We start from the raw sequence: 26782 nt of genomic DNA, 5'->3' as shown, positions 1-26782 counted from the left end.
AAGGCTGGCCTTTATTTCCTGGGTCTGCACTTAGAACATGCCTGAACTTTCCCATAAGTTTTAGCCCTGATGTGGGGCCAGGATCTACAGTCCTGAATTCAGCTGTTGCTGTTGCAGCAGAGGCACAAAATAACTTCATTGACTTGGACTTTGTGTCCCCATTTTTCTAAGTACTTTCATAACTTGCCCACAGACTTGTGCTACAAATGGGCTTTTCAAGTCAGCCCTGCACAAGGGAAGAGCTGGGAGAGGAGGTACCAGCTTTTCCTGGTGGGAGCTGGAATGAGCTGCTGTTTACCCAAACCCCTTTAAACATCTTTATCGAGGCAGGAGGGGAAAATCAAGTGGCATTGCTAGAAAAACTTGCAGAGAGCTGGAAATGAGTGGAGCAGTGAAAAAAGGGAAGTGGCATTAGATGGTGATAACTTTCTGCTCTGGGTCCAACAGCACAAGGACCTGGAGCTGCTGGAGAGAGATCAGAGGCCTCAGAGCCGCTCCAGAGCTGGAGCCCCTCTGCTCTGGAGCCAGGCTGGGAGAGCTGGGGGTGCTCACCTGGAGTGGAGAAGGCTTCAGGGAGAGCTCAGAGCCCCTTGCAGGGCCTGAAGGGGCTCCAGGAGAGCTGGAGAAGGACTGGGGACAAGGCATGGTGGGACAGGACACAGGAAATGGCTTCCTACTGCCAGAGGGCAGGGATGGACATAGGGAAGAAAGTCTTCCTTGTGAGAAGAATTCCCATTTGTGGTTGGCCCTGGAATGTGACAGCACAGCTTGTGCTTTGTGTAGAGGGTCAGTGCCAGCTGAAGTGCAGAGTATCCCTGTGTTCGGGGCTCCTGTATCCCCTGGAGTTCCTGGGTGTTTCAGCAGCATCGCACCTGCCATTCCCAGGGGTAAAATTGTTGTTAGAGCTAGTAAACAACGAATTGTGACCATCCTTGCAGATGTCTCAGCTCTGTCTTCTGCTCTGCACACTGGGCTGTGCTCTTGGTGGGTCACAGCTATTCCTGTGGGGGAGAGTCAAAGTGCAGTGAAGATTCACCTGCATTTCATCACCAGTATTTCCGACTGTCTTCCCAGAATGTATGTCCAGCCCATGTGAGCAAAGAAATGCGTCTTGGTTTCTTTTGCTCACAGCTTAACGAGAAAATAGCAAAGTTGGTGATTTAAAGGGATATTAAAAGCTTTCTTATTACAAAGATTTCCCTCATATCCAGCTCCAGGAACAGGCACCTGCAAGCATGGTTTGGTACAGGGGGATGTGTTGGCACCCGGGGTAGAGACAGACAAAATTAGGAGATGGATGGAAAGAAGAAGTTTTTTTCTGCAGAAATTGCCCTTGATTTCTTTCATCTCTGCAAGAAATGGGCCTTGGAGTTGGTGTGACCAGGAAGAGGGTTTTGGGGATGCCGTGGCAGACCAGTGGCTTGGTGCCAATCTCAGTGTGGGATGGCAGCAGGCACAAAGATCTCACACCCTGGCAATCCCAATCCTGAGCTTGAATTAAGAGAAAAAAAATGAATAACTTGGTCGATGGATGAGATCTCCTGTCACCAAAGGGATCACAGGTGATGACAGTTCCTGTCTGGTGGTGTGAAAAAGCTGAAGGAGATGGCAGGAAGAGAGAGACCTTGTGCTGTAGACATGAAGGCGTTTGCAAAGAAGAAGCCCAGGAATCCTGCAAGGTCTGGGAGCTCCATCCAAGCCTTCCCATGGTGGAACACAAGGAGTTCATCGCTGTCTTAAAGCCTGTGTTTCGTTTGCTGATGAAGTGTCTTGCTTGCTCTCAGCACCCCTGCAAGCCGTGAAGGTGGACCAGGAGGATCGGGTAAAATCCACACAAAATCTGGTCTAAGGAAGCAGAGATTCACCTCCATAATGAAGTGGTGGCCCTGGCTTTTTCTGGCCCTGCTGAGGGGACACAGCTGCTCGGGGAGGATCCAGCACTGCTCAACTTCTCCGTGAGAATCTTGGAGGGTAGAAAGCTGAGCCCCACAGTCAGGCAGAGAAGGGCTGGCAGCCCGAGCTGGACCACTTTGTGCAGAATCTGGGGAGCAGCAGGAACAGGAGCAACGTTGTGTGGAGGCCAGGTGGCTTCTCCAGGGATGACGGCATGACCCGTGGTTTTCCAAGCCATGGTGTTTCATGCCCGTCATGTGGAGACAGACGGCAGCTGGGTGGGAGCGCGGCTCTCCGCGCTGCTGGGCTGGTGGGAGAAGGGTTTGGGATTGTGGACTGGAGCAGGGGGGCTCCTGAAGGCAGGGTCTACACCGGTCATTTCAATGGCTTTATGAAGCTAAGGGAATGTCAAGCGGCCAGTGGGGAGAGCCGAGTATCCAGGTGGCATTTGACAGGGAGAAGGGGTGCAGCCGGGCCTTGTCTGGGGCCGAGATGTACCCCATTAATGTCCCCGTAGCCTCCAGGGCGAGGTCCATCCCGGCAGAGCCCCGGCCGCAGGGCTGCAGGGGTTAACCCTGCGGCTCTCGCACCACCTCCCCGCCCGCCCTCCCTCCTCCCACCCGCCGCCGAGGAATTTCCTAAAACACCCCCCCAAAAAAGTGGGAATATAACAATAATAATAGTAATAATAATAAAAAAGAATAAAATACCCACCCTGCAGATCCCCCCTCCCGCTTCCATCTCCGCCTTTAATACCAACAAACAACTCCTCGACTCTCCCTAAAGGAGGAGCCTTTGATCGGAGAGAGACGAACCCCGCCGGGCACCGGCATCCCCGGGCACCGGCACCGAGGCACCTCCGGGCAGCCACAGCCCCGGGCACGGGCGCCGCCGGCCACCGACACCCCCGACACCGGCACCGGAGCATTGCCGGCACCGCAGCACCGGCATCCCCGGGCACCGGCACCGCGGCACCTCCGGGCAGCCACAGCCCCGGTCCGGCAGCCCCGGTCCGGCAGCCCCGGGCACCGCGCCGTGCTCCGAGGAGCCGACACCACAGTCGAGACCGCGGCACCGCCGGGCAGCAGCGAAACCCTCAGCACAAACCCCGAGACATCGCCGGGACACCGGGCAGTGCACCCCCGGGCACCGGGACCGGAGCCCCAGGGTACCAGCACCGGGCTGCAATGCTTCCCGGGGCGGCCCCCCTCGCCTTCCTCCTTCGGTGCCTCCTGCTCCTCTTCGCCTCCGAGAGCCGAGCCCGGGCTCGTAAGTCTTACCCGCTCTTGTCCCGGCTGCGCTGCTTCCCTCCGTGCCTCAGTTTCCCCGGGGTCCCCAGGAATTTGCGGGGGTGCTTTGCGGGCATGGCTGAGGGCTCAGGGAGGCTTCTCACCACGGCAGGTGTTGGCCCTCCGCTGCTGGGATGTCCCAGGCCATGCAACCAGCCCGGTTTCCCATCCTGCAATGTTGGGGACACGGTTGTGTCCCCCTCTGCCTGCTCCTGTCCCCGCCTGCTTTGCGGGGTTGTGGTGATGGTGAGGGGGCTGAGGGGCTCCAGGGGCCGGCGGGGGCGTGAGGAAAGTCTGGGACCCCCTTTCCATGGGTTAGAAATGCCACAGAGCAGGAGGTTGTCTCATAGACCTTCCTCTGCACAGATCCCACCCTGCACGAGTGCATCTCCCCTCCGAGGGTGGATGGGGAGAGAGGCAATGCCTCCCCCACCCCAAAGAAAGCTGTGGGCTTTCCTCCACATCCATCCCTTGTCCATCTCCACATCCATCCCTCAGTCTCTCCCACTTTTGCTCCCAGCGGGCTGACTGAGGCAGAGAAGGTTTGGGATAAGGAAGGGAGGTTTGGCACTTCCCACAAAAAGGTTTGAAGGACTTGGCCAGAGCTGGAGGGTGCTGGATGTGTTAACTGGGGCAAGGAGGTGGGTTGGACTTGGGCAAAGCACTGGGACCCTACCAGTGGGTGCTGAGCACCCCTGCAACATCGCAGAGCCACCAGAGCTCTGAGCAAATTGCAGCAGGACCTGTTGTGTCCCTATATTTATTCTTCCCTTTAATCTCCTGGAATCCCAGAGGAGTCTGCCGGTGGCTTCGTCAGGGTGATTTACAACCTGCCTGCTGCCAGCAGTGCATTAGGCACTCAAATAATCATCCTCCTGGAGTGTGGACCCAAAATGTGAGCACTGGATTGCTCATCCCGACTGTGGGGTGTGCCGGGGGGAAAAGGCGAGTGATGGATGGGGCTGTGCAAAGACCTGGAGAGCAAAATCTGTGTGAATTCAGCTCCTTCCCCTTCCCTGGGCTCATCCAAAGCTGCCAAACCCAGCCCACAGCATCTGTTTCTTGAACAAGGGATGTGGGTCTGACTCCCTGCCTCTACCCAGGCTGCCATGGCAGGGTTGGGAAGGGGAATGAGACACGTCCAGAAGGTGAAACAGGTGTTAGATGAGGTGTTTGCTCTTTGGAGGTGTAACAGAGCCCGTAAGCTGGGCATGAACTACGCTGGGTGGGGGTAGTAGGGGTTTGTCCGATTTGGGAGGAAGTGTTGGGGTCCCTTTGCAGGTCTTCTAATGTTGATAAGGAGCTGGTGGCTGTGGGATTGGAGCAGGGCTGCAGCAGGGAGGTCCAGGCTCACTCCCCAGCTCTGAAACACCTCAGCTTTGCTACAGGGTATATCACACGATGTGGAGGGCTTGGCCAGGACTCGTCCCAAGGTCAAGGGCAAGTTTGGGTGACAGAGTCATCATCAAATTGTGGACTTTTCTCCACCATCCACCTCTGCAGCCTCACACTTTTCTCAGGGCTGGCTGTTCAGGGAGAGTGAAGACAGGAATAAATTAGTTACGAGCAGGCTCATCAGCCAAGGGACCTACAGTGTCGTGGCTAAAAATAGGTGAGAAGCAGAAATGCTCGGGCTTGAAGGCAAGTCAGAAAAGAAGAATTTGCCCACAGAAACAGGCTATTTTAGGGGATTTACACTCCAGCTGAAAAAAACATCAGAGGCACAGGTTACTGGGACGAATGTGCTCCATTCTGAGTAATTCAGGGGCAATGGTTGAATGCAACGATGTTTTGGCTGGAGGCATTTAAACACCAGCATCTCTGGAGAGCATGGGGCAGTGGTTTTCCCCAGGAGCTTGGAAGCTGCTGTTTAATTTCTTTTTAACATGGTTGATGGAGAAAAGGGGGTTCCTGGGATCCCTCTGTCCTACAAGTTTGGATCCAGCAGGGATGAAGGGTGCTCCGAGATGGGAAGGACCATGATGGAAAGAGAGTGCTACCACATGCATGGTAAGGGAGAGGTGAGGGCTGCACACCCTGCTGTAGGTAGCAGATCATTCCCTTGGGAAGGAGTGGGGGGAAGCTGGACCCTGTCTGCCTGCCTTCTCCACTCTGGAGAAGTCAGAGATGCTTCATGAGGCTGTATTTTCAGAGCTGCAGAGTATTCCGGGCTCCCAAAGTCCCAAGAAGATATTTCCAGCCCAGAACTGAGTGAGGCAAGTGTGTAGGGATTGATCTGGATGTGAGCAGAGTCTTTAGGATGCCACATGTCAAGTGTGTTTTAACCAGTCCCTTCTCAGCTAAGTTGCATTTTAAGCCCTTCATAAATACAAGGCTGTCATAGGAGTGCCTGGACTCTGTGTACCAGACAGTGCTCTTTACGCTTTATTTATGGCTGCTCTTAAGACTTACAAACTGGTTTGCATCAACCACCTCCCTCGTGCCCAGCATGGCGCAGGCTGGCAGGTGTGTGACCTCCAGAAAAACTGAAAAAATGTCAGACATGCCCTGCTCCGGAGACAACTCCAAATGTGCCATCTGGGGATGCAGGACCACCCTCAGCCTCGGGATGAAACAGGAGAAGAGGAGTGAGGGGAGATGAGCAAGACCCCACAACCTCTTGTTGAGCCACCAGAACGCTCCCAAGGACAGAATCACAGAATCACTTGTGGCTTGGGTTGGGAAGGACCCAATTAAAGGTTTAGGATAAGTACTGTGGGAAGCTTTCCAGCTACCGGGAAATGGAAACCTCACAAGAGGCTGTCACAGAAGCTCTGAGCTGCATCTTCACAAGGTGGTTCAGAGGCAGCAAACCACGGTGACAAACTGAATGGTGTGGAGAAACCCATCCTGGGCTGCATTTCTCACACCATGAGAAGGGAATGTCTCCTTAGGAGGTACCTCAGCAGCTTCAGACACCAGCCACCAACAAGATGCCACCCCACGCTCTAGATCCAGTGAGAAGTAAACCCACATGACTTCCTGAGTGTGCTGCTGCTGGAGGTGCAATAAGTAAAATCACCTTAGTGATCAGCATGGGAGCAATTCACTGCCACTAATGGCTTTCACTCCAAATGGATTAGGATGATATCCAAAGTCTGACCTCTGAAAATGGAATTATTAGCCTGGCATGGGAAAAAATGGTCAAGAGCCTCCATCTTTTAAGCCTCATCCATCCATCCATCCATCCATCCATCCATCCATCCATCCATCCATCCATCCATCCATCCATCCCCATCTTGTTTTTGCTTAAACATGCTGACACCTCTTGCCAAAACCAAAGCACTACTGAGATGCCAACAAGTGTCTCCTGCTTCCCAGCACTGCCAGTCAGCTTTAATTTTACCAGCAGGCCCTTTGCAGACATGAATCAGGCTGCTTTCGAGGGCTGGACCCAAACCAGGGCTCCACTTGTGATTAAATGTTTGAAGGAAGCAGCCAACTGGCATGGGAGCCTGCGAGCTGAGCGGGGCCACGTCACACCAAGGCAACTCGATTTCTTCACCCTCAGCATAATTCATGAGGATGCTGCAAGCAGGGAAGGATGAAATCATTTTCTCACCCTTTTGCAAAACTATGATTTTTTTTGTCTAGGTTTTTTTTGTTGTTATTTTTGTGGGATTTTTTTTTGTTTGTTTGTTTTTGTTTTCTAGTTTTGTGGAGTTTTTTTCCTCTCTCTTCTGGTTTTCCTCACATTCAAGCCACATGCCCACTAGTTTTGTGTGGTTTGCTGTAAGCTCGTGACCTGTGTGGCCAGGAATAGGGAGTTGCTGACTTGTCAAGAGCTGTGGGGACAGTGTCAAGTCCTGATCAGGGAAAAGGAAGGTAAACACCTCTGGTGTTCCTCTGGTAACACCCACTCCAAAGCTGCTGCAAACCCCCACACCTGCAGATGCAGCGGTGGCCCCACGCCGCTGTGCCTGGGCCAGGCAGTCTGGACAGCTGGTGGTCACCCCTTGTGAAGGTACAGCTTGGAGAATCAAGTGCCTAAAGCCGTCAAAGAGAGGCTCAAATCTGCTGGCAGGGCTTGAGTTGGAAGAGACCTATAAAGATCTTTGCAGACCCACAGGGCTGCCTTTCCTGCTGGCCAGAGGGTCTGGCTGTGGTAGAGCACACCTGGGCTCATCCTGAGGGTGGTCATGAGCTGGAGGAGGGATTGCAGCCTACTCCAGCATATTTGGGGGAATTTTGTCTGGCTGATTGGAGAAATCTATTAAGCAGGTGGCATCTCCAGCTTTGGCAAGGTGGGACACCACCAGCTGGGCCCTCCAAACCACTGCTGTGTCCCAGGTGACAGAGTGGCGTGTGGGATGCCTCTTAGCATCTTTGGGGTGGTGAACGCCACTGAGATAATTTTCGGGACCCTCTGCTATTCATTAAGGAGCCCTCCCAACAGCCTGGCAGGGTCAGCACCTTCCGGCTCACCTGAGTTCATGTTCTGCGTGGTGGGCATCGTGCCTTGGAAAACAGCCGTCCCCCTCTCCTGCATTCCCAGGGTGCTGCAAGGTTTTAAAAGACCCATAAATGCTTCAGGAACCGTAAACGTCTCCACTGCCTTCGAGCAACGCAATCACCCAAACTACCTCAAATTCCCTCGATGACATAACCTGTTAAATCACCTTCGGTTTTCAGCGGGGCTGTGAGCACGTAAGCCGCGAGAATCACACACAGACAGGTGTGTGCTTAGAAAGAGCCCGGGTGCTGGGGTGACCCTCTGCCTGGTCAGGGCTTTGGCAGTGGGAGCAGCACCCTGGCTACTCTAAGGTCTGGGTTCCTGCAGACCCTGCTGGGTTTGGAGTTCGCTCCTGCAGGACCAGGTGGTGCTTGTGGGTGTGAACATTGAGGGTGGTTGAATCAGGGCTCTTGGCCGAAGTCCTGAGGGCTTTGTTGGTGATCCTGGCCTTGTCCCACAGGCTCCTGCTGCAGGCTGGCCTGGTCCTGCCAGAGGATTGGTTTATAACTCTGGACTTGCGGATGAAGGAGGTTGATAAGGACCTGCTAAAATATGGGGAGGGCAGAGATCTCCAAAGGGGGTCTCCTCCACTGCTTGTGCTGGGCACCATCTCATCACTGTGCCATGGTGAGGTTAAAGCCATGCCAGTGGAGGCAGGTCTGGGTCATTTCTGGGACAGGCACCTCCGGTTCAGGAGCACAGCCGGAAACAGCCTCTTCTCAGGACAGCAGGATCAAGAAGGAAGAAAAATCCCATGTGTTTATGCTTTTGGGGATGGAAAGTGGATGAGGTGGACTTGCTGTCCCCCTGTACAGCCCCATAAATGAAAGTCACTCAGTCAGGCCAGTGCTGCATCAGGCTGGGTAAAACCAAAGGGCTGAGACCTGGTAGGATGGCACAAGCAACCCAGTCCTGCTTGTTGTAGATCCTTGAGAGAATGAACTGAATCTCTTAAGGGGAGCAAAAGGTTTTTCCCCAGGATGTGTTTTTCCCCATAATGTTTTTGTTTGGGTTTTTCCCCTCCTTTCTTCTTTTTGTTTTTGGTTGTTTTTGTTGGGTTTTTTTGGGTAACAGTGAAAATGTCCCCTAAATTCAGGGTCTCCCATCTCTGCCACCATTCCCAACCATTCTGATCTCACTGGGGGAAATTCCATCCTGTAGCATCACCCTGAAATCACCTGTCCATCTTCCAGTGAGCATTTTTGAGTGAAAACTCAATTTTCTGCCTCAAAACCACCCACTCTGTTCCTTTCTTGGCAAGAGAGTCCAGTTTGCTTAGAGGAGTTGCTGTGTAGGTCAGATGGGTCCCAGTGTAAAACATGCATGCAGAAAAATAAAATGGGGGGAACAAAATCTGGGTTTGGTGGGTGGGATGTGGCTTGTGGGGAACAACAAGAAGGCTGTCCTTGCTCTCATCACAGAGAGCTCTCCCAGGAACCTTTTCTCATGTAGCCTCTCCTGGTTGACTTGCAGGGCCAGACACGTTCTGTGACTTCAACGGCAAGAAGTACAGCCCGGGGGAGAGCTGGCACCCGTACCTGGAGCCCCAGGGGCTGATGTACTGCATCCGCTGCAGCTGCTCCGAGGCATGTCCCCGGGGCATGGTGGGGACACTGCTGCTGCTGCTGTGCTGTGGCTTGCTCAGCAGCTTTGAGGACAATCAGTCCCACTGTCTCACTTGACCAGAGAACCCTTTCCAGTCCCATAGTGGCATTGGGTTAATCTCTTCCCTTTGGCAAAAGCTGTCACCGTGGGGGGTATTCGGTTGACCTTGTGAGGGAGCTGCCTTGAGGAGGCCGTTTTGGTGCTTAAAGGGAGCTTGTGGAAAAGATGGAGTTATCTTTTACACAGCCAAATAATGATTGGACAAGGGAAGGGTTTTAAACTAAAAGAGAGGAGAGTTAGATTAATATGTTTACAAGAAATTGTTCCCTGTGAGGGTGGTGAGGCCCTGGTGCAGGTTGCCCAGAGAAACTGTGACTGCCCCATCCCTGGATGTGATCAAGGCCAGATTGGAGCAGCCTGGGATGGTGGAAGGTGTTCCTGTCCATAACAGGATGCGGAACAAGATCTGTAAGGTTCCTTCATAGATAAATCATTCAGTGATTCCATGGTTGTGCCTCCGTAGCGCTGGTGGGTTGTGGGTGGAGGTGGCTCAGGGCTCCTGATGATGGGCAGCCTTTGCTGATGGGAGACCATGAGCTGGCTGGGCTTGAGCCAGGGCTGGACACATCCCTGGTGAGTTACAGCCAGCACAATTTGTTGTGATAATGCTGTGTTCCTTCTCTTGCAGGGGTGAACTGAATGTTCCCCGTGGACTAAACAAACTGTGTCTTTCTCTCCCCAGAACACCAACATCAGGTGCTACCGGATCCAGTGCCCAGCTCTGCCGTGTGCCAGCCCTGTCACGGACCCCCAGCAGTGCTGCCCACGGTGCCCTGGTAGGTGGACATTCCTCAGGGATGGGGTGACAAGGTGGCCACGGTCCTACAGGGCGGTGCCTCCACTGCTGCCACTTGTGGCAGTGCAGCGATGCTGGATCTGGCCCTGTTCCAGCTGCTTTTTCCCTCCAAAAATCTCATTTTCACGGAAAAGGGCTCTCTGCCAGATCACCTTCTCTCCCCCATCCCAAGAGCTTTGTAGAGACAAAATGTCAGTTCACACTTCAGGGGCAAAACAGAAGCTGGCGATTTATTCTGATCATTTGCCAGCAAAATGTCTTGGATTTAAAAATAAAAAAAAAAAAAGAGGAAGCTTTTTAGTAACTTTCTTCTCTGCACTGGAGATTATCTCAAGTTTTAGCCCCAAAACTTTTCCTACTTTACCCATATTGATTGCCTCATTTCACCTCAATATGTTCATTCTCACCCCCACAGATTACCTCAAGATTTAGTCCCAAAGCTTTCTCTACCTGAGTGCTGGCAAAGCTAGTCAGACACTATCAGTGATTTGAGAAATTAAGGAAGAAAAAAAAAGGAAAAAAACTCATTAATTTTCATTTTTTGCTAATTACCCATGAGACAAGCCCTTTTTACCTGACTCTATCTGAATTTGGCAATTGTTACAAGCAGGAGAGGGAAAAACCCAAGAATTTTGTTAAGAACCTTGTGAGGTCAGACTTCCCTCTGTGGTTTTCCCTCTGTGCTGAGCTCAGTGCAGCCAGGGCAGCCTCATTTTCCAAAAGCTTTTGGACATTTTAATTGCTGACCAACCATGTGGCACCTCGGCCGCTTCACGGTGCCCGTGGTGTGAAGGGCTGCTGGTCCTTTAGGGCTGGGCTGGTGGGGCATCAGTGCTGCACTGGGGCCTGCCTCTCATCCTGCTTCTTTCTCGTCCTCTGTTCCAGAGCCACATTCCCCGTCCGGCCTCCGTGCACCTGCCAGGTCCTGCCAGTACAACGGGACCACATACCAGCAGGGCGAGATGTTCAGCACCAGTGAGCTCTTCCCCGGCCGCCAGCCCAACCAGTGTGTGCAGTGCAGCTGCTCTGTAAGCTACCACGGGAGCTGGGGCTCTCTCCTGCACCCCAACAATGTCCCAGCAGCTCAAAAAACCCCAGGAGATGAGGCAGAACCAGCTCCTGGGGGGATGGTTTATCCCTGGGGGGATGGTTTATCTCTGGGTGGATGGTTTATCCCTGGGGGGATGGTTTATCCCTGGGTGGATGGTTTATCAGCGCAGAAGGTTTACTGGAGATCACCGGGGCCAGGTCTGGGTGGGCCACAATGGGGCAGTGAGCCCTGTCCTCACAGAGCACTGCAGTGCTCCAGGGCAGCAGTATCCAGCTATCCCAGCTGCCCCACTGAGGCTTTGTGCATATCCAGGAGCCCTTCTGTCTCTGCTGGCTGCAGAGCCGGTGGGCTTGGTAGCCAGGGAGCCCGGGGGAGCTCAGTGTGAGCTCCTTCCCAGTGCTTCCCAAGGCAGCATGGACACGAGGTGCCAGGCCCTGTGATTCAGGTGCTCCTGCAATCCACAGATTCAGAAAATGGCTTAGGTTGGAAGGGACCTTAAAGCTTTTCTGGTTCCATCCCCTGCCGTGGATGGGGACACTTCTCAGTGTCCTTTGCAGCCTGGCCAGGATGCCCTCAGTGTGCATCTCAGCGATGAATTGCTCATCCAGCACACACTGCTCCATCAGGATGTTCCTTCTCCATGAGCTTCCAGTAATGCCTTGTGACAGGGCTTGGCTCTGCTCTGCCAGCCCTTTCCCATGGGTTGTGATCCTTTGAAAATCATCAAAATCCGAGTTCTGACACCTTGCTTGGGAGGTGGGAGGTGTGGGGCAACCTGACCAGTGGCAATAGGAAGGTGTGTGGAGTGCCAGGAGCCAAGCATCGGGAGATAAATGGAGCAGCTCCTCTTCCTTGAGATGGAGTGAGGAAAGGGGAATGAAAGTGCTGACACTGCACTTGGACGTGGTAGGGCACTGCTCATTCCCACTGATGCCTCTGCCATGAAAAATGACATGGGTACAGGTGTGGTTTTCACCATGTGTCCTTCAAAGCCCTCGGACAGGGCCAGATCTCACCACTCTGTGCTTTGCTTTCAGCAAAGGGTGGGACCAAGTTTGGCCAGGAAATGAAAAAGGGGCAAGAGAGCTCAAACCCTCTGTCATGCCAAGAGCACACACACAGCGGTTGCATCAGTTGATGCTGGACAATGAAGTATCTGTGATACTGGAATAGCTGGTCTGAGCCTCTGGGGTGTGCACCCACCTCAGAGCTGGGTGGCAAGAGGAATAACTGACATGTAGAAATTGTGCAGCTTTTGAGGCTGGCTCGTCTCTTAGGGAATCCCAGCTGGATGGTGGGAAACACTGGGAAGGAGCTCTCTAATCCAGCTGCATGTGGTCATCTGCCACTGTCCCCAGGAGCCCGTGGAGCTCCATGTCCCTCTCGGCTGTCACTCAGGCTCTGTTTATTTGTCAGGGTAATGCCTTGGATACAAAGGGCAAAATAAAGGGCTAGCTGTGGAGCCTTCAATGGGGGGGATCTCCCTGGGCTGTGTCTGATGTTGTCAGCTGCTAGAACAGCTGCGTGAACAGCTGGTCTGACCCTCTGAAAACTGCCCCAAGACCAGAGCCTCTGGGATAAATCCTGCTTTTTACGGCACTGGCTATTTCCTGCCTGGGGCAGGTCACTGCTGTGAGCTGCTGGGCAGAAGGGGAAAGAAGGGAGAGGCAGGTCTGGAGCCCCAAGTGGAGAGCAGGATTTGGTATGCAGTGACCTCTGCCAGATCCTATCCCCCACCAAACTTCCCTCATCTTCTTCATGCTCCTCGCACATCAGTTTGGCTTCTTGATGGAAGACTAGACAGCTGTGGTTTGGTTTTCTAAGGATATCCTTGGCTGGCCTCTTGCTCTTGGTTGACTGGGAGCTTGTGGATACCCCGGAGAAAATTGCTGCATGGAGAAGATGACCTTGCTGTTGACTGCTGAACATCCTTTTTTACCCTTTGGCAAAGTAACAAAAACTTGTTCTGCAACAAACTGGTGCAAATCCACTGACTGAGGCAGCACTGGGATGCACAAAGGTCAAGGCTGGCCTCGACCTGTGGTTTTCAGCTTGAATCACTACAGCAATGATATTTTGATTGGTGGTGTTGGAAGATGGACTATCAGGGGGCTTTTGATCATGGACTCATAAAATTCTGGAATGGTTTGGGTTGGAAGGGACCTTAAAGCTCCTTCAGTCACACCTGGGCAGGGACACCTTCCACTATCCCAGGTGGCTCCATGCCCTGCCCAAGCTGGCCTTGGACACTTCCAGGGATGGGGCAGCCACAGTTTCTCTGGCTCTCAGGGCCTCCCCACCCTCACTGGGAATAATTTCTTCTGAGCGATTTATGGTAAACCTGTAGTTTGAGGTGCTAGGAGCCCTACATGGGGGACATAGAGCTCTTCCTAATGTTGACAATGTTTTTTTTCCTCCTGCCCTCCTAGGAAGGCCAGATTTACTGTGGCTTGGTGACCTGCCCTGAGCTGCTGTGCTCCTCTCCCTTAACTGTGCCGGATTCCTGCTGCCAGGTCTGCAAAGGTAATGAGGTTGGGACTGAGGGCTGGGAGACTACAGATGGTTGCCACCTGACAGCAGGAGCCATTTCAATCCACTTTACAAAATTTTGGAAGCCTGGGCTATAAATCAGGCCACTTGTTATCTCTTGGTTTCACCAGGAAGCAAAAGCTGAGGATTTGGGTTTTCCTTGGGTGATATGAATTGCATGTGCAAAGCTCCTGTCTCTCCAGAGTCCCAGGCAGGCCAGCACATGGAGGAGAGCTGCTTTCAGCCTCAGAGAGTGAACCTCCATTCAGCCCTGCAGTATTCCTGGACCATGTTTTTCCCTTGCAGATGACTCCTTTGAGAAGTCCACAGAAGAGGAACCACTGCAGCTAAACAGAGGTGTTGTACGTGACATTTGCATTTTAAAACTCTGCTTCTTGCTTCTACCACAGCCCCCTGAACAGCTCACAGGATGCCCTTGCACATTGTCCTATACAAAGAAATCACCCCCAGCAGCTCTAGGAGTCCACACAGCAGAACCATGGACACCTGACTTGCAGGTGAACTGTGCCATGGAACTGAATCTAGCTGAGAGATATCAGCCTAGGTGAGACCTCAGGCCACCAGGGAAAGATTCTTCTACTCTCCCACACCATGAGACATGGTTTAGTGGTGGAGCTGGCAGTGTCAGGTAAAGGGTTGCACTCGATGACCTCAGAGAATTTTTCCAACCTAAATTATTCACATCCTATGATTCTATGACATCTTTGGAAGAGCAAAAGACCTGCAGGAGCTAGAAATCTGGGACACTTCTCCTCCTTGCTGGCCAGCATCTGCAAGGACATTGTCAGAGCAGACCCAGAGGTGACCAGCAGCCAGACTTGACCCTTGTCCATTGAGTCAGATGCCCAGATCTCTCTTGAGAGGGTTTTTCCTTCAGGAGAAGGTGTCTCCTCTCTCCTTGGGCATCAAGGTGTCCTGCCTCCCACCAAGAGGGCAGTGCTGGAGCTGGCCACCACTTTGCCCTCCCCAGGCTGTTTGTATCAGCAGCCCCAGCAAGGAAAAAGTGACTCCTTGGCTGCTGAGGGTTCCTTCATGGTGACATTTCAGAGCTGGGCAGCGCATGCCAGGTCTGTGGGATTAGGTCACTTAGCTTCTGGCTCTGCCCCTTTTCCATACTGCTCCACCATCTGTAAAACCTCCAAAATAGACACAAGGGCACCCTTTGTGCTGCGTGTCTTGTCCCAGCACTCTGCTCTTGGAAGCCTGGGATGTTCCTGGGATGTTCCTGGCATTTCAGTCCTGCTGGCTGGCAGCCCCACGCCTACTGCCCTGGTGTCTTCCAGGTGAGAGAGCAGGATATGGCCCATCCTCACCTTTCTGATCCCCTCTGAGCCACACAGATGCCAGTCCTCATTTTCCCATCTAGGAAAGACCAGCCCCTTTCCCTGTGTGTTTTAGGGATGTAGGACCTCACATGCTTCTCTGAGGGCATTGGGTTGAGCTTGGCTAGGGAAAGATGCTGCCCCTGCGAGGGTGACCCACATGAGGAGGACACCAGTGTAGGGCATTGACAGCGACTGCTCAGCACACCCTGGGTGGTGGCAGCAGCAAGATGGGGAAGGGACTGGAGCCCCAGAAGAGGCTGAGGGAGCTGGGAAAGGGGCTCAGCCTGGAGAAAAGGAGGCTCAGGGGGCCCTTCTGGCTCTGCACAACTCCCTGACAGGAGGGGACAGCTGGGATGGGGTCAGACCCTGTTCCCAGGGAACAGGGACAGGAGGAGAGGGAATGGCTTCAAGCTGTACCAGAGGAGGTTCAGGTTGGATATTAGGGAAGCTTCTTCTCCCAAAGAGTCTGTCCAGCACTGGTACAGTGGCCCACCAGGGCAGTGGTGATGTGGATGTGGCACTTGGGTACATGGCTTCATGGTGGCCTTGACAGCACTGAGGAAATGGTCGGGCTCCAGATCTCGGAGGAATTTTCCAACCTTTGTATTTCTGTGATTTATATGGCTCATGAGTCTTTGCTTATCCCTGTGGTCTCTGCCCCTTCCACTCCTGATGGAAGGCATGAAGGACACTGCATGGCTTTTTCCAGCATGCTTTGGAGTGAGAGCAGCTCAAGTGCTGGAGTCTGAATCCCCTCTTTTCTCTGGCTGCCCACAGAGAAACTCACAAGACCAGTGCTTGGGAGAGGTGATAGGGAGGAAGCCACCTGGAGCCACTGTGTCCACTGTTCTCAGCTCTTCCCTGGAGTTAATTCCCAGAAGCTTCAAACCCAAGGGAACAGGTGGCACCACTGTGAAGATCGTCTTGAAAGAGAAGCACAAGAAAGGTAAGGGATGCAGAGGCCAGGCAGCCTGTATGTGGCTTAAAGTGGCTTCTCCAGAGCTTGGAACTCTTCAGGGAATCTGATTCCATGGCAGGTTTCCACCAGCAAGTCCTTCTCCCTCCTCTTCCACGGTCAGCCTCAACCAGGTATCTCAGTTCTCATGCCCACAGTCTCCTGACTGCTTGAATCTACCTCTTTCCCAAATGGGTTGGAAGAAGACTGGTGCTTGGAATGTTTTGGAGTTCTGGGATTTAGGAAGGAAGGAGCTCACCTGGAAGAATCCATATGGACCTTCCAGGACAGTGCCACAGAGGGACAGGATATTACTCCTTGTTAACTATATGCATGTACTGGGTCTGACCCGGTGCTGTCCCAGGTGTTCCTCCTGGAGGTGAGAGTGGGAAAGTGAGATGAGGAGTCAAGCCCCTTGATCCAAAGGGGGGGAATAACAGGTCCTTTCTCCTCTTGGACTCTCTTCCACCATTGTGCCTTTGGAAGGGCTCTTTCCAGTCCTTGGAGATGAAGGCCTGGAGGAAATTTTGGGACTCCAGAAATTTCCATGGAGGAGTCAGCAGGTGGCACTCTTCACTGTGCTTCATTCCTGCGACAGCCTCGGAGGGACCCTGGGCTTCCAGAAGTTGGGAGGCAGGTGAGGTCCTGCCCACACCTGCCCCTGTCCCCACCAGGATGGTCAAAGCCAGCAGAGCCATCTCCTGGCACCCGGTGCCGCTGTCCCATGGCAGCTTCTGGGTGTGGTGACTGTGACATCCCTGTGCCCGCTGCTGCCGGAGGCCCTCGCTCCTCCACACAGCAGGAGCACCCACGTTTGAGGCAGTGACTCCACCGAGCCTTGACTTTACAAAGAGGAGGAGGATTTATTTCCACAAGCTGTTCTTTTCTCTCTTCTCCAGCTTGTGTTTACAATGGGAAGACCTACTCCCATGGGGAAGTGTGGCATCCCGTCTTCCGCCTCTACGGCCTCCTGCCCTGCATCCTCTGCACGTGCAGGGATGGCGTCCAGGACTGCCAGAAGATCACATGCCCTAAGGAGTATCCATGTGAATATCCAGAAAAAGTAGATGGGAAATGCTGTAAAATATGTCCAGGTAGGTGGGATCCCACCTGCTCCTGTGGCTGTGCTCCCCTTCCTTCCCTATCCTTGGTTTAAAACCTCAGGCTGACAGATGTGTATGGATTCAGATTGCTGGTGGCTAGAATTCACACCAGACAGGTTCAGAAGGGCAAGCACTGATGGACGGGTTGGTTTCTCTTGGAGGGCAGCAGAACTTGCCCGAGGTAAGGAAGATGCCCTGACCCCCAAAAGGTTCTGTCTGTTGGGAGGATGAAGTCTGGAGAAAGACACTTGAGGCAGGACACGCTGAGAGTGCTCAGATGGAAGGTGCTTTCAGGGGAGAGGACACACAGTCTGTTCTCCAAACCTCCAGGTGGGACAAAACCCAGAGGGTTAAATTGTGGCAGCTGAGGTGTAGATGTGAAGGGAGGAGCGAGGACACTTCCCAGGAGAGCGGTTGTCTCTGGTGCTCATGGTTTGTTGGGATTGGAGTGCTCCACCTCTGGAAGTGGAGGCTGAACACACAGGTTTTAGGGCGGTACAGGTAGAACTGGGCTGGGACATGGAAAGGGGCTGGAGCACCAGGAGAGGCTGAGGGAGCTGGGAAAGGGGCTCAGCCTGGAGAAAAGGAGGCTCAGGGGGACCTTCTGGCTCTGCACAACTCCCTGACAGGAGGGGACAGCTGGGTTGGGGTCAGACCCTGTTCCCAGGGAACAGGGACAGGAGGAGAGGGAACGGCCTCAGACTGGGCCAGGGGAGGCTTGTACTGGATGTTTCAGAAAATTTATTCCCCCAAAGGGTTGTCCAGCTCTGCCCAGGGCAGTGGTGGGTCCCCATCCCCAGAGAGATTTAGAAGCTCTATGGCACTTGGGAACGTGGGCCGGTGGTGCCTTTGCAGCACTGGGGGAACAGTTGGACTTGATGATCTCAAAAGTCTTTTCGAAATTTGATGATTCTGCCATTCCATGGTGAAGACCTCTTTTCCTTTTCAGTTCAGTGTGTTTTGGGTCTCTCAGCTCCCTGGTCTTTGGAAAGCTGTTTGCCTTAAGCCACAGACCTGGCAAGGTTGTGGCAGGGTGGGACATCTCCTGCTGTACACCCTGGAGAATGTTTTGTGCATGATACCTCTCTGTACTGACATTTATCAGGAGATGGTCAGCTGATGGACCACCCACTGCTTCCCTAGTGAGACTAAAGGTGTCTTTAAGCCTGGCTGCAGGTGCAACAGGTTCTGCATGATCCCTTCTTATCTGCATATTCCAGGGGTTTCTGTGGAGGGGTGGCACCCAGGATGACAAGCAAAGGGCATGGCCATGTTTGAGAATGGCTGCAAAGTCATTTGAGCTGAGATTTTCAACGTTTTCCAGCGCCTGAGTGGAGAGGTTCTGAGATGGCCTCCCCAGGGGAGCGAAGGGCAGAAGCTCAGCTTGTTTTAATAAGGTTTTTGATATGTTTATGAGCAGGATTTATGATGTGGTGCCTGGTGGGAATGGGATGTAATGACTGAGCAGAACCCTTCCAGTCTTGCATTCCCACTCCAGTTGGTCTCTCTGGTTTAAATCCGACAACTTTCCCTGCTTGGATCTTGTCTGCTGTTCAGACTTCATTTTATTTCCAATTAAACACCCTGATGGAGCCAAAATGATTTTGTTCCTGCTTTTCAGTTCTCACAGACAGCGATCACACACACACACACCCCCATTGCTCAGCCAAGTTACATCCTTGTTCTTTCCTTCACCGTGTGGAGGCTTTGCCCAGGTTCTTTTTCCAGGTGCTTTCTGTGACAGTCCTTCTCCTCCTCCGTTGTACCCAGTAGCTTAGGAATGCTAAGTGATTTTGCTAAAGGGAGCCCGATCATGGGAATTGCTGTGAAGTGCTGTTTGGATGGGGGGACACTGCTGTGGGCAGAGCTGGTGACCACGACCTCTGTGTCCCTGCTCCTCCTCCCCGCTGCTGTGGGCAACCAAGTGGCTCCGGTATGAAAGCTCCTTGGTTGTTAAATTCCTGTTGAATTCCAGGGGTTCCTTTCCTGCTGTGCAGGTGGGGCTTTAATCACAGACTCCATGATCTTAAAGGGCTTTTCCAGCTTTAACAACTCCACGCTTCTGTGAATGCCCTGGAGCAGGTGAAGTTTAAGGCTGTGGGACAGAGGATTCCCTGATCCCTGACCCTGCAGTGGGACAGGTGAGGGTGCTGGGCTGTGCTCATCTCCTCTACCTCACGCTGAACTGCAGAACTGAGTGCCTGTCCTCTGATTGCTGAAAAGCTTTGCTGCCCTTTAAATTGGGATTTCCATCCCCTCTCAGAGTAGAAGAGCTCAGGACCACCCCAGAAAGCCTGGGGGAGAGAGGAATCAGGCCTAAAGTGACTGTCTTACTAAAATAAACCCCAGGCATCTATTTATAGCCAAACTTTCTTTCAAGTAGTGTAAAAAGCTTCAGCATCCAAACTGACTGGGAGAACAAGGCTAAATTCAGCAGAGCTGGGCTCCTCTGCGTTCCAAGGACCACAACCAAAGGCAGTAAATCTCCTTCCAAAACCACAGGGGATTCTTAATTACTCCAGATACATTAAGAAAAAAAAAAGAAAAAAAAGAAAAAAAAAAAGGGGAAAATTAGCAGCTCCTCTTTACCAAGAATGCTGAAAAAGTCACGTAGGACCCAGTGTGGATGTCTTTGTGGTGACACCCCATGTGGGGAGGGTGCTGGGGCTGGTACTGAGCCCACCTGTGGGGTGAGCCTGGCACACTTCCCAGACAGCCCAGGCTCCCCTGCTGTGGGCTCATCCCTTTGCTCCCCTGATGTTCCTCTCCCAGCAGGAACGAGATGGGAAGTGGGGAATCCAGCCTGTGCTTTGTGGCCATGGTGGCATCAAGGTCACTGGAGAGAGTATGTGGGATCCAGATGGACAAAACCCCTTTTCCCCATCCCTGCTGGCACAGGGGCTGCTGGGGACAGGGGTGGGGAACAAAAAACATGAGAATGAGGAGGCCCACACATCCTTCATTAACCTCTCCTTTGCTGCTGGTCCTGGAGCTGGGGATGGAATCATGAGACAGACAAGGTTGTGCCACGTGGCACCAAAACCAACAAGATGCCTTCTCCGTGAGCTGGGTGCTGAGATGGTCCTTCCTGCCCCCATCTGATGAACTCTGTCCTTGTTTCTGCTCAGAAACCAGAGTCAAACCCACGGATGGAATCGCCACCCCCCGGTGCAGCAAGAGCCCCAGCCGTGTCCTGGTGTACACGTTCGTGCCTCCACGCTCAGAGGCCTCCAAGGAGATCCTCAGGACCATGGCAATCGAGAAGGAGCTGGCAGAAGAGGTGGAAATCTACAACTGGAAGCTGATTAAAGGTGAGCACCATTATGAAAGCAGACAGCAGAGCAGGAGGTGTGTGTGGAAACCTGATGCTTTCCAAGCTTTGTTCAATTTTTCTGGCTATTCTCGAAGTGCTCCACCCCTTGTGTGGTGAATCAAAACCTGCTGACAGCAGGCTGGCTTTTCTGACTCCTCCACTTCGCACTCTTTCACACATTCCATGCAGACCAGGGGCTGGAAACCACTTTTGGCCCCACTAACCTCACCGTAAGCTGCAACACCATCTGAAGGCACAGCACTCGGGCAAGCAAGAAAAGGGCCTTGGGGCTGCTCTTCCAAACCTTCCTGCTCTCATGACAAATGCACATGGAAGACAAACCAAAAAATCATTCTGGCGACTCTGTGGTTTTGCTTTTGTTCTTTTTTTAAACCCCAGTCCACCTACAGCTTGGAAACTGCCACAAAGGTGCACACAAGGGGGATGACTTGTCCCCAGCCCACTTTTCAGATGGGTGGATTTGGATGCTGCTGTTGGTGTGTCCTCCAGAGGTCAAAGCATGGCAAATACGCTGTCAAATGGCATCGATCTCTTTCGCTCTCTCCCCACACCTTCAGCTTTTTTCTTATGGACCGAAGGAGTCCAGAGACACCCAGTAGACATTTGTGCTTTGTTTCTCTGCAGCTCAGGGAAGCATCCCAGTGCCCCATTCCTGAGTTTCCATTGCACATACTCTACCCCCAAAAAAGTTGAGCACTTGAGGTTAGTTGTACCTTTTCTGCGGATACAGTGACCCTCAACCTCTGCCTGCTGGACATGTGGAGACATTCTGGTCTCCTGGTGTGTCCACATTTCACACCGCTTCCTAGAGAGACGTCAGCCAGCTGCTGAGACTGGGCACACATGGATAGCAGTCTGAGAAATTAGCTCCAGAGATGGAGCCCTGGTCGCCACCATGTTTCCATCCTGCCCCTGCCATCCTCCATTCTCCAGGGTGCCCCCCTGCCCGTGCTCCCCCGCCTCAGTGGGGCCTCCCTCACAATGGCACCTTGTAGCTGAGGACAGCTCTAAGCCCGCGCTGTCTGGGCCCCGCCGCTTCCTCCCCTCGCTCCTTGGCACAGGGCAGCACCCAAACCTTCTCGGCATCTTCCGAGGCCAAAAGCTTCACGTCTGCATGGAGCTCCCAAGCTCTGCCAGCCAGGGACAGGGGAGGCTCTTGTCCCTGAGGCCAACACAGCTCTTTTGCTTGGCAGAGTGAAGTGTTATTATTGGGAAAGAGCATGAGCTCACTCACATATGGATTCCACCTCTCCATGGTCCATCACTCTACCAACAGAGCAGCATGTGTGGAGTAAAGAGGCTGCAAGTCACACCTGGACCTCGTCCATCTGCCTTTGTATGGGCTCATGATACCTACGTGGCCTCATCTATTTCTGGGACAGGACAGTTTCCTCCACGAAGCAGGAGTTGGGAGGAGAAACCAGCACCAACTCCCAGCCAAAAGTTTTACCCGGCTGGCTGGTAGCGCACAACTGGCCTCCAGAAGAGTTTCACCAAGGGCTTCCCCATCTTTTTAGGGGTCTGGACATCAACAGTTTTGAAAACTGACTTTCTGATGTTTTTGACCTGGTGTCCTCTCACTATGGGCCCTGTTGAGAAGCCCATCCCCATCTTTTGTACAAACCCCCCTTAAAGCAGCAAGAGTGGTGGTACATGCCCAAGAGCCCCAGCAGCTCACTCCATCTGCTCACTCCAAACGCTGCCAGGAATGCTCCTGCCTGCTAGATGGGATGTGCTTGCCAGGAAATGGCACTGCCCTGTGCCAGCTCCATCCATCCTGCCTCTCCACTGGCAAGTTGTTCTTAACTTGTACTATCCTCATTCCCGCTGGAGTGTGGCCTGCGCTCCTCCTCTGCTCTCCATACCCTGGCATGTGTCAGGAACGACCATCCTGAGCGGCCAGAGGTCTCAGCCAGCTCTCGGAGAGCTCTTGGGAGCATTATCTAGGTCGGATGATTAAAAGATGTTTATCTCTTGTAGGTCTTGTTTAAAATATCCTCTTGGTTACTAATGTGCTGGAAAGTGCTTCTTCAGCCCCAGGGACTGTAAGCACACCCTCCTGCTCCTTTCTAAGTATAGAGCAGAAGAATTTATTGAGCACTTGTGCCTTTCTTGCGTCAATAACAGTTTTATTATCTCCATCCGGTATCTTCTTTGTTACTGGTAGGACCTCCTTACCCAACCCACTGAAAGGACTAATTAATGGTCCAAGTATCCACCTATTTCTCGCTATGTTGTTGACTTCCTGTACTAATTTTCCACAGTTGATAACATCTCATTTATCTGGATTGTGAGGCAGTTCCCCTTCATTACATACTCTTTTTATGTGTAATTGCTGCTGGGAATCAGGGAAAGTCTCTTAACCAAATAAGGGGGACCACGTTGCCACTCACATCTGCTGGCAGCAAGAGGCTGGATGCTCCAGGAGCCTGAGTGAGAGGTGGGGAAGGATATTCCAGGCATACCTGCCTGGTTTGTCATGCTTTGCAGGAGAGAAGGAATATCACAACCCCTAATCCCACAGGAAGGCCACTTTCATTGCTAAATGCGGGTTCTGTTTAGCATGGGTCAAACATCTGAGTCAGGCACCTCTACTGAGGGGACAATGCTGGCAGGGACAGAAATATCCATCTCTGCAGAGGTCACTTGTGTTTTTTCCTGTCCTGGAGCAATTTCAGCGCTGCTGACGAAGAGATAGAAAACGTTGGTCCCTGGCTGCTTCCAGGAGAGGAAATCATCTGAACATGGAGGGGTCTCTGCAGTCAGGGAATGTAGGTGTTTGAGAGTGAGCAGAGGGGTCCCAGCATCCCCTTTATTTCTTTCATGGTTTTAGGGGAGATTGGAATTCCTGCAAGGCAAGATGCTTTCAGGAGCAACAAAATCCTATTGCTTTCAGCTGCTTCATGGTGGAACATCCTGATTTAACAAGCAGTGACTGTGTTTTCATTGAACCATAGAATTTTAGAAAGGTTTGGGTTGGAAGGGAGCTTCAAGCCTGCCCCATTCCACACCCCTGCTGTGGACAGGACTCCTTCCATTAGACCAGGTTGCTTCAGCCTCGCCTTGAACACTTCCAGGGTTTCTCTGGGCACAGCTTCTCTGGGCAACCTGGCCAGGGCCTTGTCACCCTCACAGGGAAGAATTTCCTCCTAATATCTAATCTGATACTTAAATGAGATGTCTCCTGGCCTTGGCCAGCCCTGGATTCATTCCCAGCTCCCACCAGGCTCTGGCAGCAGGTCCTGCACCAAACCAGGACCCTGGGGCAGACAGGGTGTCAGAAGGGGACAGAGAATCCAAACCTGTGTGAGCTTCGATCTGGGCACTGCAGAAACTGATGCCCTGTGTCCCCCTCTGCAGGAATATTCCATCTGATCCAGACCAAGAAGATCAGCAAACAGGAATTCAAGCAAGAAGCACAAAACTTCAGGCTGATCACTAGGACAAACGAAGGTAGGGAGAGAAAAATGCCATTTCCTCACTCCTCCAGCACTCCCTGCCCCAAACCACCTCCTGATTTCCTGCTCTTCCAAAAAGGCTGTGTAAATCCCAGCATGGCGTGGGGAGCTGAACTGTAGGGAAAACACTTGTGCAAGTGTAGCTGGGCTGGGGCTGACCTGTCTTCAGGCCCATACGCAACACTCCTGGTTAACAGCCACATTTTCACTTTATGGTATTGGAAAGGGCAGCCAGCTTTCTAAAAGTGGATGCACTCTTGTGAAATCCAGAGGTTTTGTCTCTCCAGAGCCCATAAAACTGTTTGATTTTTATATCTAATCCATCTGGTGCTCCTGGGAGCATGTGGGGAGGGGTAAAAAATGGCGCAAGGGATTATCAAAAAAAATAAACTGTTGAAATATTTTTTAAGAAGCATTCTGGACGGTCCAGGATGTGCGTAAACACGACAAAGATGCAGGAACGCCGGTGCACATGCTGGGAGTGCCTGTGTGGAGTGAAGCTTCCATGCTGTTTCCTGCTGGCTGCCTCCTGGCCTGGCTGGGCTGGAGTTTAGTGGAGCAGGTTGGGATCAGAGACGTGCCCACAGTGTTCAGCCCCTGTGGGCTGTGGGGGCGCTCAGAGCAGCGCTGCTGCCCATGCACAGCAGCACTCCCAGGCATGCTGGGGGTTATTTTCAACCCCAATCCATTTAAGACAGCATCTTTTGACCAAACCTGGGGGGGATTTTGCAGTCCCAGGCTGGGCTTCACACCCTGGTGGAGACTCTGGTATGTGCCTTCTTCTTGCCTCAGTTTTCCCTGACAGATAACCCTGTTGTGAAACCATCCCACTGCTGCAGCTGCAAGTTCTAGGAAAGCTCTGACTGATGATTTCTTCACAGCAGAAGATTAATTCAGCTAGAAAATATTCCCTCCACCCCCGGAGCAATGACACTGGGGCTGCATAATCCTTACTGGGATTGCACTGAGGAAAGAGAACACCTGCAGGGAAAGCACTTCCAGCCACCTCCTGCACACCAGGGATTCTTGTGGGGAGCAAGGAGAGGGATTGGGGCACTTTGTCCTGGTTTGGGGTGGGGGGGCTTCCCAGCTCAACATTTGATTTGCTGGGAGTCTGCAGCTCCTTGGGGGATTCATAGGGATTCCTCCTCCTCCTTCTTCTGCAGCAGGATTTCCTCCTACCATAGGTTGCTGAATGAAGACCCAAGAGGCAGCAGTAAAAAAATGAATAGAAATGGGGGGTTTTGAGCAACCCACCCCAAACAAGTGGGGCTGACAGAAGGGAGGAGAGAACCATACTTGTCCATTGCCCACAAAACTGCAATTTTGGCTTTCTGAGATTGAGACAGAAGATAAGCATAATGATTCTTCCCCTCAGAGGCAGAAAGTCAGCCCAAATCCGAGACATGCTGGGGAGAACATGGACCTAACAACATGTCAAAGCACCCTTTAAAGAGGTGGAGAAGGAGATTTATCCCTGAGTCAGTCTGAGCCCCTTTTCTTTTCAGGCTGTGCAAGTGTTTTCCTGAAAAAGCCATATGAGTGCCATTGATTGTGACATTAATTGCACTGCAAGAGTAAGAGCCCCTCCAAGCACCATTTTAACCACAAGACTACAAACCTGGAACTGGGATGATGGATGAGCTGCTGTGAGCACGGCCGGTGTTGCGGACAGACCTCTTCCGCAGAGAGGTCTGTGGGCATCCTCCAGTGCCCAGGGTGCTACACACATGGGAATGCTCGTGCTTTCCTGCTCCATGGCTGCTGCTAACTCATCTGTCTTTGCTCATCCAGGTCACTGGAACATCTTCCGAGCCCAGACGTCTGAGCTGAGGATGACAGAAAGCCCAGAGAAGGAAACAAAGAACTTGTAAAGCAAAGAACTTTCCTCTAACTATTGATTTATCTACACACAGACACACATACACATATATATGAACTCCAGAGCTGCATTATTAAATAGACTGGCACCGCAATACAGGTTACACTAGTGGAAATTCCAGCGACTCCAGAGAACGATCCCAATCCATCAGCATCGAAGCCACAGCCATGTAGGTGCCTCTCTCCAGCGGGACAGTGCAGGAAGCTGGCCACCACCTCCCACTATCCCAAAGATGTTGGATGAGCAGAGGGAGGAGGGAGAGAGAGCAGAGGAGTGAGACCTGGTGCAACATGAGGAGGTAGGATCCATCCTGGACACCCCAGTGTTCCTGAGGAGCATCAGGAGTGCGCAGCAAAGCGGAACACCACCGTTCTGCCAGCTGCTGGTGGAAAGATGACCTGCAAAGAAAGAGAAATCATCCCTCTTTCCTTCCTTGGAGCCCCTGGGATCTGCAAAGGGGTTTCTTTGGCTGAGTGCCCTCCAAAGGGTGTTTTTTGAAAAATCTCCTCTCTTCCAGCTGGAACGATTCTTTTCCCTTCTTTGCAGGTCACTTGAAAATGTAGGTTTTGGGAGGACCCACCTGCTGGCAGGGTCTGAGACCCTGAACACTGCACTAAGGTCACTACTCAGCATTTATTGTGCTATATATTTATATCTATCCTATATAATATCTATGGGGTTGTATTCACAGGAGGGGCGTCTCCCAAAGGGCAAACAGGATCGTTTCTGCAGCACGGGGAGGAGGGCGTGCAGCAGCATCACCTTCTCCCTTGTTTGGAAACGGCTTTGGGGGATTTTCAGGTTGTTTTGGTACATATATTTATCCCTGGATTCTTGTTTTACTCTGTTTTGATAAATCTATTTATTTGGAGATCCAACTCTGTCTGACAAATCTGATTAAAAGTCTTCTTGATTCAGCTTCCTGTACTGGTTCTCCTTTCCCTGTAGGGTCTGTGTTAAAGCTCAGGAGCCCTGGTGGGGTCTGGTTCCCTTGCACTCACTCAGGCAACATCATCAGGGCTGGGATG

At 52.4% G+C, this 26782-nt stretch overlaps 1 protein-coding gene across 1 annotated transcript; it reads left to right on the top strand.

Moving 5' to 3' along the window:
• Window positions 1-2965: 2965 nt before the first annotated feature.
• On the top strand, window positions 2966-26232 carry CHRDL2 (chordin like 2). Its single transcript, XM_058853295.1, has 11 exons — window positions 2966-3162; window positions 9109-9221; window positions 9983-10076; window positions 10982-11124; window positions 13577-13670; window positions 13983-14038; window positions 15800-15968; window positions 16877-17071; window positions 20209-20391; window positions 23775-23867; window positions 25667-26232. Exons 1-11 carry the CDS (start codon window positions 3081-3083, stop codon window positions 25744-25746), a joined length of 1302 nt encoding a protein of 433 aa, XP_058709278.1. The 5' UTR covers window positions 2966-3080; the 3' UTR covers window positions 25747-26232.
• Window positions 26233-26782: the final 550 nt, after the last annotated feature.

Source organism: Poecile atricapillus, chromosome 1 (assembly GCF_030490865.1).
Source record: "Poecile atricapillus isolate bPoeAtr1 chromosome 1, bPoeAtr1.hap1, whole genome shotgun sequence".
Taxonomy (NCBI): domain Eukaryota; kingdom Metazoa; phylum Chordata; class Aves; order Passeriformes; family Paridae; genus Poecile; species Poecile atricapillus.
The sequence above is the reverse complement of the archived record's forward strand: the minus strand, read 5'-3'. Positions and strand labels throughout refer to the sequence as shown.

Bases quoted from the DNA above. Each gene is read 5' to 3' on its own strand.
- CHRDL2 (XM_058853295.1), top strand. From the start codon at position 3,081: ATGCTTCCCGGGGCGGCCCCCCTCGCCTTCCTCCTTCGGTGCCTCCTG. The intron at 3,163-9,108 runs GTAAGTCTTACC...GTTGACTTGCAG, and splicing joins CGAGAGCCGAGCCCGGGCTC to GGCCAGACACGTTCTGTGAC. The intron at 10,077-10,981 runs GTAGGTGGACAT...CCTCTGTTCCAG, and splicing joins GTGCTGCCCACGGTGCCCTG to AGCCACATTCCCCGTCCGGC.